The sequence below is a fragment of the Pristiophorus japonicus genome, chromosome 13 (assembly GCF_044704955.1).
Source record: "Pristiophorus japonicus isolate sPriJap1 chromosome 13, sPriJap1.hap1, whole genome shotgun sequence".
Taxonomy (NCBI): Eukaryota; Metazoa; Chordata; class Chondrichthyes; family Pristiophoridae; genus Pristiophorus; species Pristiophorus japonicus.
In genome coordinates, this window is record NC_091989.1 from 62,575,306 (window position 1) to 62,589,302 (window position 13,997).

Consider the following 13,997-nt stretch of genomic DNA (forward strand, 5'->3'; position numbering starts at 1 on the left):
GGTGACTTGGATAGGTTAGGTGAGTGGGCAAATGCAGTATAATGTGGACAAATGTGAGGTTATCCACTTTGGGGGCAAAAACACAAAGGCAGAATATTATCTGAATGGCGGCAGATTAGGAAAAGGGGAGGTGCAACGAGATTTGGGTGTCATGGTACATCAGTCATTGAAAGTTGGCATGCAGGTACAGCAGGCGGTGAAGAAAGCAAATGGTATGTTGGCCTTCATAGCTAGGGGTTTTGAGTATAGGAGCAGGGAGGTCTTACTGCAGTTGTACAGGGCCTTGGTGAGGCCTCACCTGGAATATTGTGTTCAGTTTTGGTCTCCTAATCTGAAGAAGGATGTTCTTGCTATTGAAGGAGTATAGCGAAGGTTCACCAGACTGATTCCTGGGATGGCTGGTCTGACATATGAGGAGAGACTGGATCGACTGGGCCTTTATTCACTGGAGTTTAGAAGGATGAGAGGGGATCTCATAGAAACATATAAAATTCTGACGGGACTGTACAGGTTAGATGCAGGAAGAATGTTCCCGATGTTGGGGAAGTCCAGAACCAGGGGACACAGTCTAAGGGTAAGGGGTAAGCCATTTAGGACTGAGATGAGAAACTTCTTCATTCTGAGAGTTGTTAACCTGTGGAATTCCCTACCGCAGAGAGTTGTTGATGCCAGTTCGTTGGATATATTCAAGAGGGAGTTAGATGTGGCCCTTCTGGCTAACAGATCAAAGGGTATGGAGAGAAAGGTGGAAAGGGGTACTGAAGTGAAAGATCAGCCATGATATTGAATGGTGCTGCAGGCTCGAAGGGCCGAATGTCCTATTCCTGCACCTATTTTCTATGTTTCCATGATTTGGCAATGGCAATGCTGTTGAATATCATGGGTAGATGGTGAGACACTCTCTTGTTGGTAATGGTCATTGCCTGGCAGATGTGGCGCGAATGCTACTTGCCACTTATGAGCCCAAGGCTGAATGTTGTCCGGTTCTTGCTGCATACGGGCACAAATTGCTTCATTATCTGAGGAGTTGCGAATGGAACTGAACACTGTGCAATCATCAGCCAACATCCCCACTTCTGACCTTATGATGGAGGGAAGATCATTGATCTTCAGCAGCTGAAGATATTTGGGCGCAGGACACTACCCTGAGGAACTCCTGCAGCGATGTCCTGGGACTGGGATGATTGGCCTCCAACCACCACCACTACCTCCCTTTGTGCTAGGTATGACTCTAGCCAGTGGAGAGTTTCCCCCCCTATTCCCATTGACTTCAATTTTACTAGGGCTCCTTGAAGCCACACTCGGTCCAAAGCTGCCTAGATGTCAAGTGCAGTCACGTTCAGCTCTTTTGTCCATGTTTGGCCCAAGGCTGTAATGAGTTCTGGAGCCAAGTGATCCTGGCAGAACAAACTGAGCATCAGTGAGCAGGTTATTGGTCAGTAAGTGCTGCTTGATTGCACTGTCGACGACAAAGTGATGGGTGGAATGGATTTGTCCTGCTTTTTGTGGACAGGACATACCTGGGCAGTTTTCCACATTGCCGGATAGATACCAGTGTTGTAGCTGTACTGCAACAGCTTGACTAGAGGCGCGGCTAGTTCTGAAGCATAAATCTTCAGCACGGCAGCCAGGATGTTGTCGGGGCCCATAGCCATTGTTGTATCCAGTGCGCTCAGCCATTTCTTTATCACATGGAGTGGATCGAATTGGCTGAAGACTGGCTTCTGTGATGGTGGGGACCTAAGAAGCAGGCTGTTTTGGATCAACCACTCGGCACTTATGATTGAAGATGGTTATAAACGCTTCAGCCTTCTCTTTTGCACTCTCACGTGCTGGGCTCTGCCATCATTGAGGATGGGGATGTTCATGAAGCCTCCTCCTTCCGTTAGTTGTTTAATTGACCACTACCATTCATGAGTGGATGTGGCAGGACCACAGAGCTTTGATCTGATCCACTGATTGTGGGATCGCTTAGCTCTGTCTATCGCATGCTGCCTCTGCTGTTTAGCATGCATGTAGTCCTGAACTGCAGCTTCCCCAACTCGGTTAGTAGTGGTGCTACTGAGTGACTTTTAGTGAAGTGCCCCACCCAGAGTACTACCTGTGCTCTTGCTGCTCTCCGTGCTTCTTCCAAGTAGTGTTCAACATGGAGGAGTACTGATTCATCAGCTGAGGGAGGGCGGTAGGTGATAATCAGCAGGAGGTTTCCTGGCCCACGTTTGGCCTGAAGCCATGAGGCTTCATGCAGTCTGGAGTCAATGTTAAGGACTCCCAGTGCCACTCCTTCCCAACTGTGTCACCTCCTCTGGGATGGTGATGGAGGAGTCTGAGATGTTGGCTGAAAGCTATGATTCTTTGAGTATGACTGTCAAGCTGTGAAACAGCTTTCCCAATTTTGACACGTCCCCAGATGTTAGTGAGGAGGACTTTGCAGGTTGTGCTGTTGTCGTGCCAGGGTCGATGCTGGGTGGTCCGTTGGGGTTTATTCTTGTTTTTCGTAGCTATTTGGAACAACTGAGTGGCTTGCTGGACCATTTCAGAGGGCAGTTTAAGATTCATCCACGTTGCTGTGGGTCTAGAGTCATATATAGGCCAGGCAAGGATGGCAGATTTCCTTCCCTAAAAGACATTAGTGAACCAGATGGGTTTTTACGACAATCTGGTATCCAGATATTAGCTTTTTATTCCAGATTTATTTACTTAACTGAATTTAAATTCCCCAGCTGCCATGGTGGGATTTGAACTCTCGTCTCTGGATCATTAGTCTAGGCCTCCTGATTACTATCCCAGTAACATAACCATGATGCTACCGTGCCACTGAGTAGCACATCTATTTTTGACAATCTGTGCTACGTACAACTGTCTCAGATCAAAAGTGACAGTATGGCCTGTGCTCACTTGTATATCACATGGGCAGGTACCAGCTCACATTGAGCCTTGGCAACAGGGAAATGATGAAACAGTCTGCTTCATCATCATAGGCAGTTCCTTGGAATCGAGGAAGGCTTGCTTCCACTCTTAGCATGAGTTCTTAGGTGGCTGTACAGTCCAATACGAGAACCACAGTCTCTGTCACAGGTGGGACAGATAGTCGTTGAGGGAAGGGGTGGATGGGACTGGTTTGCCGCACGCTCCTTCCACTGTCTGTGCTTGATTTCTGCATGCTCTCGGCGACGATACTCGAGGAGCTCAGCGCCCTCCCGAATGCACTTCCTCCACTTAGGACAGTCTATGGCCAAGGATGCTTCAAATTGGGCTCTGAATGGCAATATCATTACACCACTAGGTGGCAGCACTTCATAAAAAAATATCGGTGGGGGGGGTGGGGGGTGGAAGGAGACAACAGCTTAATAAGAGGCTTTCACTAAGCAGACATGTATTTTCTTCCTGTACTTAAATGTAGAAGTGTTTCAATCCTAATGTGAATCCGACACTAAAGATTTCCTTCATTCATCATCGGCTGTTAATGCAGTATTACAGTTACATTCAACATACAGGGAGCAAGCATGGGGTATGCTGTGTTTTGCATTCGTTTAACAATGAATGACACAGAGCACTATGTGTATTTGTGCAGAAACAATATCTTTCCAGGGTTAATCAGTTTGCAATCGAAGATCAAACCATTTGCTGCAGCAGTACCTGTATCAGCCACTTGATGTTTGTCTGTTGGAAATCTTGCCATCATCCGACTACTTTTGCATCGAATGTACAGCACAACCAGGCCGTTCATGCTCCACACAAGCCTTCTCCTCCACTCTTCGTCTAATCCTATCAGCATATCCTTCTATTCCTTTCTCCCTCGTGTTTATCCAGCTTCCCCTTAAATGCATCTGCTATTCACCTCAACTATTCCTTGTGATAGTCAGTTCCACCTTCTTACCACTCTCTACGTACTGTTTAATGGATGGTATATCTCGCAACAACAGTGGGACTCTGTGCGTAATCATACACAATGTCACCGAACAAATGGGAGCAATTCGGCCAACACACCTCTGCCAGCCTTACTCTCATTTTTCTTCCCGTTCCCCAGACCCTCTTAAACTTTTCTCTTTCAAATCTTCATCCATTTCCCTTTTAAAAGCTACTCTGGAGTTTCCCCCCACTGTTTCTGGTAGGGTAATCCATGTCCTAATGACCCTCTATATTAAAAAACAATGTTAACCTCTCCCTGGGCCTGGGGGGTAATTTTAACTGTTATTGCCAGGTGGAAAATAGATGATAGCGAAAAGGCAGCCTGTTTTACACCTCGTTCAATTGGCATCAATGAAAAGAAACAAAAGAAAGACTTGCATTAATATAGCGCCTTTTACGACCGCCAGACGTCTCAAAGTGCTTTACAGCCATTGAAGTATTTTTGGAGTGTAGTCACTGTTGAAAGGTGTAAAACAGATTTCCAATTCGCTATCACCCGTTATCTGTAAGGCGATAAAAGTTTAAAATGACCTCCCATTTGTTCTTTTGGTGGTAAATTTACGCCCTCTAGTTACTGACTCGTCAGCCAATGGAAATAGTTTTTTCCTTATTTACCTTATCAAAGCCCCTCATCATTTTGAACACCTCTATCAAATCCTCTTTGGATCTTTGCTCTGATGGAATGAGCCACAGTTTTTCTAGCCTTTCTTTATCCATAGCTTCTCATCCCTGGTGGTATCATATCTGATCATTCACCTTACTCTCTGTGAAGTCTTCCTGTGCGCCGAAAGCTCTGCTTTGTGGATCACTACACTTGCAATTAGTTCAGTTTATGTGAGAGGCTTTAAGGTGTTTTCATCAGAGTGAATGCAGTGCTGTGTAAATGCAAGTGATTCTTTAATGGTGTTTAAAAATAAATACCTTTGTAGTAAGTGGGAGGAGTTTGTCAGAGTTGAAATCGGTCTTTGTGTCTGCTTCTGAAAGTACCAGGCTGTTGTCTTCACTCACTCCATTCTCTTCTACCAGCTCCTCCTCATTCTCACTATTTATGTCCAGTTTCCATTGTTTCATCATTTCCAACACATTTTTAGGCTGTTGTCTCTTACTGGCATCTCCCTGAAAACACAAAGTTAAACTGCACAAAGTTCTCTGTAATATGATGGTGCTGTCAGCAAGGTAAGCCAGAAAAAGCAGCAACAGATCAGAGTTTATGAAATACGGTGAGCCACTCGATGCAAGTCTCTAATCCACTCTATTCTTCAATAAACATTGCTTATAAAGTGAATTTGATTCTCTACAAGTTTTGAAAGATTTGTAGATACAAAGGCACCTGAGAGTTAGGCTCCATAAGAACGTAAGAGTTTATAGGAACAGGATGAGGCCAGATTGGACTGTGATGGTCCTTTCCGCTCCCATTCATTCTGTAATCTATAGTTCCATCTAGTGGACGACTGTGGTAACGCAGCCATTGCTGTAAATATAATAAAGGCATCAGGTGACAGGTCACCTGACAAGTTCCTGTGTTAAGAGCCATCTTGTAAAGTCTGTGTGTTGTGATGTAGAGAATATACCACACATTCCTTTGTTCACATGGCCATTCAGCCTGATGAGCTTGTCAATTGTTTAGAGAATAAACTAGGGGTGAAGAGCTCTGCCTGACGTCCCTCCTCATCCCAACTTCCCTTTTTAAACTTATGCCCACTGGCATTTGAATCTCTCATTATGTGTTTGGATTGATTTAATCGTGAAAACTTCAGATCGTTCTTTGAAAGTATTTCACATAGTACTTTAGCTCTTTGTTTAAGTGTTTTATTGAGTATCTAATATACTTCAAATGTTTTTGTACAAAATTGGAAAAAAATTAAGTTGTGTTATGTGAAAGGTTTTGTTAAAATAAAAATTCACTGACCATTTTTACCAAGATATTAAGGTAGGTTATTTCCCCCCCCCCCCCCCCCCCCCAGGCTGTAATGTACAGAGGCACAATTATCAATTTGTTTTTTCTTTTTTTAAATTAAAAAGACACCTTCATTTTAACCATCTTGCCCATGATTTGTTTGGCAGAGTATAGTATGGGCAAAATGTTCAGCCCACAGTACCTATTTAAACATAGGCATTCAACATAGTCAAGTTAAAACATACCAGTGGAGTGTATTTACTGAATACAACTGATTTTATTCCGCCATGGATAGGGGTAGCTGTGTGTATGTGTTTGTGTACACAGTGGGAAACTATGTCTAAACTGCACATTCGGGATCGAGCCGATAACCTACACAAGCACAAATACAGCGCAACAAATATTCTCTACTTAAATGCACGTGCCCTCTACCACCTAGAAGGACAAAGGCAGCAGGCGCATGGGAGCACCATCACCTGCAAGTTTCGCTCCAAGTCACGCACCATCCTGACTTGGAAATATATCGCCGTTCCTTCATCGTTGCTGGGTCAAAGTCCTGGAACTCCCTCCCCAACAGTACTGTGGGAGTACCTTCACTGCACGGACTGCAGTGATTCAAGAAGGCAGCTCACCACCACCTTCTCAAAGGCAATTAGAGGTGGGCAATAAATGCCCTTGCCAGCGACGCCCACATCCCAGAACGAATTAAAAAAAAAAATGTAAAACGTTCACTCACTGGTCTGTCGAGTATTTCAAAGTAATTTATTAATAATTACTCACAGTTATCCAATGGTGATCTAGCAGTTCACTGGCTGTCATTCTGTGGGCTGGGTCGACTATTAGAAGGCCTTTTAACACACAGCGAGCTGTTAAAAATAAATACAGAGCAGGTTACGATATTACCATTGTACAATATTTCAATAAAAGAGCTACTCCTGTATACTAATAAAATTATTTCCTGTGTAACAAAAGAACTGCAGCAAGGACATTTACTAGCAGAATGGGTGGTATCACATTGCTATTTAAAGTTTTGGCCCACAGGGGACTTAGCAGTACAGCTGTTTAACTCTTGCTCTACATCTTCACCTAACTTATTGACTATAAAGTGCAAGTTGTTAACATCTAGCATGCTTAATAAGCATGGAGAGTTAGTCTAATCGTGGATGCATCATACAATGGTATGTTTTACCTTTCTGGCAGGGGAATCTGAACTGTCCATCTACTAACGCGCTTCAACACCCCCTCCCCTTTGCTTAAAGGGGAGGGCCGCTGTGCTCTCCACTAGGCTACCAGGGCAGCGTGGGACCCAAAATGGAGTGCTGGGCTGCACGATGGCGGCCTGGACCATGCTAGGGCACCATCCTGGAGCCGACCCGCGAGTCGGCAATCCAGAAAAGATGACGACGCCCGGTGCGGTGCCCTCCCCTTTAAGTAGCGCCCCGAGAGCGGATGTTGGCCAGCCCTGCTGTAATCCACAAACTCCCAAACACTTGGGCAATTTCCCGGGAACCAGTAGCACCACTCGCACACCCCCGCCCCGGGCGAAAAGTCTCTTCCGCCCCGTTAGCACTCCTCGGAGGCGCTAACAGACGACCTCCTTTTTATTTAAAAAAAAAAAAGGGGTAATTTTGCCCCCTTGGTTTTAACTAAATAGGTTAGAGAGGACCAAGGGGTCACAATCTCAAGTTATGTAAAGGCAGAACTAGCTTAAATGTCCAGAGGTGGTCCTTTTCCCAGAGAATAGTGGACCTGTGGAGCAGACTGCCAGCTCATGAATTTCTTCAAGCGAGAACTGGCTGGGGCAGAGATCACCGTGTACAAGAGATAGGGAAATCAGGGATAGAATGGGCTCCTGGACTAGTTTTGATCATCTGAGGGAATCAGAGGAATTTTCCAAATTTTTTACCCCTAATTGACCTGGATATTTATCTTTTTCGCCTCTCCCGGGAGATCACATGGCTTCTGGGTAGGGTGGGGAGTGTAGTTATTGTGATGCACAATGCTATGCGGCAGGCTGGATGGGCCAGTAGATCTTTTCCTTCTGTCATGTTTGGTATGTTCGTATGACAAAACCTCATAGAAATATATGCACAATTATGATTTAGTAACCAGTCAGTCCCAGTCTCTGGAAATAAAAGTCTATTTTATGTTTGTAGATGGCCCTACCGTGCACTTACCATTTCTACACCTGACTGGGTAAGCGAGGCTTCCAGTGTGGAACATTGCTAGATGGGAGCGCAGGTTAGAATCATAGAAAATAGATGCAGGAGCAGGCCATTCAGCCCTTCTAGCCTGCACCGCCATTCAATGAGTTCATGGCTGAACATGAAACTTCAGTACCCCCTTCCTGCTTTCTCGCCATAACCCTTGATCCCCCGAGTAGTAAGGACTTCACCTAACTCCCTTTTGAATATATTTAGTGAATTGGCCTCAACTACTTTCTGTGGTAGAGAATTCCACAGGTTCACCACTCTCTGGGTGAAGAAGTTTCCCCTCATCTCGGTCCTAAATGGCTTACCCCTTATCCTCAGACTGTGACCCCTGGTTCTGGACTTCCCCAACATTGGGAACATTCTTCCTGCATCTAACCTGTCTAAACCCGTCAGAATTTTAAACGTTTCTATGAGGTCCCCTCTCATTCTTCTCAACTCCAGTGAATACAAGCCCAGTTGATCCAGTCTTTCTTGATAGGTCAGTCCCGCCATCCCGGGAATCAGTCTGGTGAATCTTCGCTGCACTCCCTCAATAGCAAGAATGTCCTTCCTCAAGTTAGGAGACCAAAACTGTACACAATACTCCAGGTGTGGCCTCACCAAGGCCCTGTACAACTGTAGCAACACCTCCCTGCCCCTGTATTCAAATCCCCTCGCTATGAAGGCCAACATGCCATTTGCTTTCTTAACCGCCTGCTGTACCTGCATGCTAACCTTCAATGACTGATGTACCATGACACCCAGGTCTCGTTGCACCTTCCCTTTTCCTAATCTGTCACCATTCAGATAATAGTCTGTCTCTCTGTTTTTACCACCAAAGTGGATAACCTCACATTTATCCACATTATACTTCATCTGCCATGCATTTGCCCACTCACCTAACCTATCCAAGTCACTCTGCAGCCTAATAGCATCCTCCTCGCAGCTCACACTGCCACCCAACTTAGTGTCATCCGCAAATTTGGAGATACTGCATTTAATCCCCTCGTCTAAATCATTAATGTACAATGTAAACAGCTGGGGCCCCAGCACAGAACCTTGCGGCACCCCACTAGTCACTGCCTGCCATTCTGAAAAGTACCCGTTTACTCCTACTCTTTGCTTCCTGTCTGACAACCAGTTCTCAATCCACGTCAGCACACTACCCCCAATCCCATGTGCTTTAACTTTGCACATTAATCTCTTGTGTGGGACCTTGTCGAAAGCCTTCTGAAAGTCCAAATATACCACATCAACTGGTTCTCCTTTGTCCACTTTACTGGAAACATCCTCAAAAAATTCCAGAAGATTTGTCAAGCATGATTTCCCTTTCACAAATCCATGCTGACTTGGACCTATCATGTCACCATTTTCCAGATGCACTGCTATGACATCCTTAATAATTGATTCCATCATTTTACCCACTACTGAGGTCAGGCTGACCGGTTTATAATTCCCTGTTTTCTCTCTCCCTCCTTTTTTAAAAAGTGGGGTTACATTGGCTCCCCTCCACTCGATAGGAACTGATCCAGAGTCAATGGAATGTTGGAAAACGACTCAATGCATCCGCTATTTCCAAGGCCACCTCCTTAAGTACTCTGGGATGCAGTCCATCAGGCCCTGGGGATTTATCGGCCTTCAATCCCATCAATTTCCCCAACACAATTTCCCGACTAATAAAGATTTCCCTCAGTTCCCTCTCTCAGTTATAAGAATCAGTCCCATAGTGTCTCCATCTCATCTCTGACCCATGCTCCCGTCCAGTGAGACCATGGCCTGGGAGAGGAGTCTCACAAGATTACCCTACATCTTTTAGTTTAGTTCCTGAGAAATAGATTGCTTCTGTGTTAAAGAAATAACTTGCATTTATATAGCGCCTTTTCACAATCTCAGGACTTTAGCGCTTTATGGCCAATTAAGTACTTTTTCAAGTGAAGTCACTATTGTAAAATGATGGAAAAGACATCAAGGCAAGCCTGTAATTCTTTCAATAATGCTGTTTAATGAGCTCAGATGGTGCCTATATTTATTAAGAGGTTTGATATGACACTTGCATTGTTAAAGCCTTTTAAAGCCCATTCCCAAGAGGTCAAATATTGCAAATTTTGGCACTCAATGGAGGTGAAGAAAGTAGGCAGGGGTAGGAAGGCTACAATAAAAAGTACAGCCCACTGATCAATGTTCCAAAAGGATATATTTGTTTTGGAGGCAGTTCAGAGAAGGTTCACAAGGTTGATTCCGGAGATGAGGGGGTTGACTTATGAGGAAAGGTTGAGTAAGTTGGGCTTCTACTCATTGGAATTCAGAAGAATGAGAGGAGATCTTATTGAAACATGTAAGATTATGAGGGGGCTTGATAAGGTGGATGCAGAGAGGATGTTTCAACTGATGGGGGATACTCGAACGAGGGGGCATAATCTTAGAATAAGGGGCCGTCCATTTAAAACTGAGATGAGGAGAAATTTCTTCTATCAGAGTGTTGTAAATCTGTGGAATTCGCTGCCTCAGAGAGCTGTGGAAGCTGGGCGATTGAATAAATTTAAGACAGAGATAGACAGTTTCTTAACCAAGAAAGGAATAAGGAGTTATGGGGAGTGGGCAGGGAATTGGACCCGAGTCCATGATCGGATCAGCCATGATCATATTAAATGGTGGAGCAGGCTTGAGGGGACGTTATGGCCTAATCCTGCTCCTATTTCTTATGTTCTTACATTGGCAGTAGCTGATCATGGTCACCAGCCTGTCCTCCTAGCTGGAAAGATGAGATTCATGATTTCAACTGAGCACTATTGAAATGATCTCTGTGAATTAACAAACAACTCCCATATCTCAACACCATTGTTATTGGAAACAGTCTGCAGTGTGGAAAACAATGGTCCTATTGGAACAAGGGAGGACATTTAGCCCCTCGTCGCTGTTCCATCATTCAATGACACCATGGCTGATCAACTTCTAGAAACATAATATTTTTGGGTTCCCTACCCTTTTTATGCTCTATTAGAAATTACTCTCATAGGGCAGCCGCTGCTTCTAATGTCCTCGAGAATGTTTTCACTCGTCCTGATATCTGGGAAGTATTAGTGTGGCTCAGGATAATGGACAGAGAACCATTCTTTAGATTGTTTCAGCCACAGGTTCTACCTCTTGCCTCCTCAAGAGCTTCCTTATCTTCACAAGGGAGCAGAGTAAAGCTAATACTAGCCCTTATTTAGGAATTAATGCCAAATAAATGTATTAAAACAGTAAATGAACATAACATAGGCAGTCCCTTGGAATCAAGGAAGATTTGCTTCCACTCTTAACATGAATTCTTAGGTGGCTGAACAGTCTAATGAGAGAGCCACAGTCTCTGTCACAGGTGGGACAAATATTTGTTGAGGGAAGGGGTGGGTGGGACTGGTTTGTCGCATGCTCGTTCCACTGCCTGCGCTTGATTTCTGCATGCTCAACATATAATAGCAATAACAAAGCATTTAACAGTAGTATTTCAGCTTTTCTAGCCCACAAATAATAGAAAATAATAAATCACAACACTGCACTAAAACTATGTGATAATTACTTATCTTGCGTTATTTATCTGAACTAACTGTCTTTAGAAGTTCCAGATTGTTTTCTTTTCAATGACTCCAGTTCAAACTCCCATTTGAAAAGAGATGGACTAATAAATATCTTTGAAACATTAACTGAAGCTTCATAGACTTAAAGAACTGTCTGATGAATTCAAAAAGTTGCCAATTAGACACAGCTCTGAACAAATCATGCAGCATGTTTGTATTTGAATTGAGTGGCCTGGCTCATCCCTTGAGCAAACTGCCAAGACACCAACCAAGCAATCGTCACAATGTACCGAATTAACCTGCGACACCATTTCTATGAATGACGCTGCTTTTGAATGCCTTGTGTACCATGACTGAATTAGAAAAGCCAATGTATATCAAGCTAAACCTTAGTCAAAAATACTACAACACACAACCGTTGGAAAATCCTAACAGGGTGACCACTTATTATCTGTCTTGTTGCATTGGGCTTATTTGTATTGCCACTGTACTTAAGGATCTTACCGCTTTCACTAATGGACTCTAGAGATGAATGAGAAAAGTCCAGCTCCCCTTTTTTGATTTCTTCGTACAGTTTTTCTGCTGTTGCAGCTGTAAAAGGAACTTGGCCACACAGCCTGCAACACAAAACAAAACAAAATAAGAAATCTTTTCATTTTAGCATTTCAATTCGCTCAGAGCTGGGTATTGATACATGGGGTGCAGTAGCTATATTGAGGTGGATGGCGCTCTAAGATGACACACCTGGCAATGGAAGACTGCATACTAATCTGTGGAAGATTCATAATCTGAATATTGAGCCAGTCATACTGCAGATCTCCAACATGCTATTGACGATGGACCAGCCATTCCTGGGTTGTTTAATGAATAATGCAACCTCCTCCTTGGCTTGTGCAAGGTCTCATTCTGTGACTGCCCAGGGTCTAAAAGCCCTTGACTGACATTCTGGACAATGGAAATCACAAAGACTAATTTGTATCTCCATACCACTGATTATTACATAGACGCATAGAATTTTACAGCACAGAAACAGGCCACTCGGCCCAACAGGCCTATGCCAGCAATAATGCTCCTCAAAAGCCTCCTACCACTTTATTCAATGAACCTTATTAACATGCCCTTCTATTCCTTTCTCCCTCAGGTACTTATCTAGTTTACCTTTCAATGCATCTATGCCATTCGCCTCAACTATTCCATATGGTAGTGAGTTTCATGTTCTTGCCAGTGTCAGAGTAAATTCCTTACTGATTTATTTGTAACTATCTTATATCCATGGTCTTTAGTTTTGGATTCGCCCACAAGAGGAAACATCCTCTGTACAGCTACCCTATCAAACCACTTCATAATTTTAAAGACCTCCATCAGGTCACCTCTCAGTTTTCTCTTTGTACTGATGCTCTTGGAACTTTTGGCCTAAAAGGCCAATTGGAACTTGCCATGAATTTAAAATTATACGGGAGTTTGGCAAAATGGATCCTTGCCTAGTTTCCTGGCCCTTGCATTCCCATTTCACACCATCAGGACATCTTATGTTATGCTTCAAGATGACTATAGCATGCTGAATAATGATCATGGTAGGTGCAAGAGTCTCTTATGGAGACTACCCTGTGATACAATAAGCATCATTTGCACAGATAGATGCTGAGTGTAATTGTTTAGGTCAATTTGTTTAGGTCATGTTTAAGGCTCCACATTAATTTTCATAGGAAGTAACACAGTTAGAAATCCCAAAAAGCAGTGGGATGCGTACATACAGGGTATACATGATGATTCCAATGCTCCAGAGATCACACTGCTTGCTGTAGTCATAGTTATTGATTATTTCTGGGGCTGTCGAATAATGAGAAAAGAATTAGAAAGTTAAGTGGAAAAATGAAGCCGTCTAGTTTTCAATTTCAGTTTCTGAGCAAAGTGCCTACAGTTTACCCATGTATAAAGGTGTGCCGCATGTGTCCTGCAACATTGATTCACTGCCAACACCAGCCCCGTCCTTCAACACAGACAAGCCAAAGTCGGTCACCTGTGAACAAGAAAAAAATGTATGTGAAAATATACTTTTAAGAACAGTTTATTTCCTCTTCTTTTCCTGAAGGCAGCGACTTATCCTGGGAATGGCACCTCCAGCCCTCGAATACCACATCCTGGGATATGGCACCTCCAGCTCTCGAATACCTCATCCTCAGTGTCAGCTGTGGCCTAGTGGGTAGCACACTCGCCTCTGAATCAGAAGGTTGTGGTTCAAGTCCTACTCCAGAGACTTGAGCACTTAAAACTAGGCTGACACTCCAATGCGGTGCTGAGGGAGTGCTGCATTGTCGGAGGTGTTGTCTTTCGGATGAGACATTAAACCGAGGCTCCATCTGCGCACTTTGGGTGGACGTAAACGATCCAATGATAATATTTCGAAGAAGAGCAGGGGAGTTATGCCTGGTGTCCTGT

At 44.0% G+C, this 13,997-nt stretch overlaps 1 protein-coding gene across 1 annotated transcript in view; it reads right to left on the reverse strand.

The window, feature by feature from the left end:
- LOC139278019 (serine/threonine-protein kinase 33-like) overlaps window positions 1–13,997 on the reverse strand; it is a 179,198-nt gene that overhangs the window by 4,371 nt on the left and 160,830 nt on the right. Inside the window, exons 6-10 of the mRNA XM_070896678.1 lie at window positions 13,485–13,578; window positions 13,313–13,388; window positions 12,063–12,175; window positions 6,590–6,675; window positions 4,834–5,028 (exon numbers count right to left, since the gene is read on the reverse strand). Coding sequence (XP_070752779.1) covers window positions 4,834–5,028; window positions 6,590–6,675; window positions 12,063–12,175; window positions 13,313–13,388; window positions 13,485–13,578 — 564 coding nt within the window. The remainder of the gene's footprint in view (window positions 1–4,833; window positions 5,029–6,589; window positions 6,676–12,062; window positions 12,176–13,312; window positions 13,389–13,484; window positions 13,579–13,997) is intronic.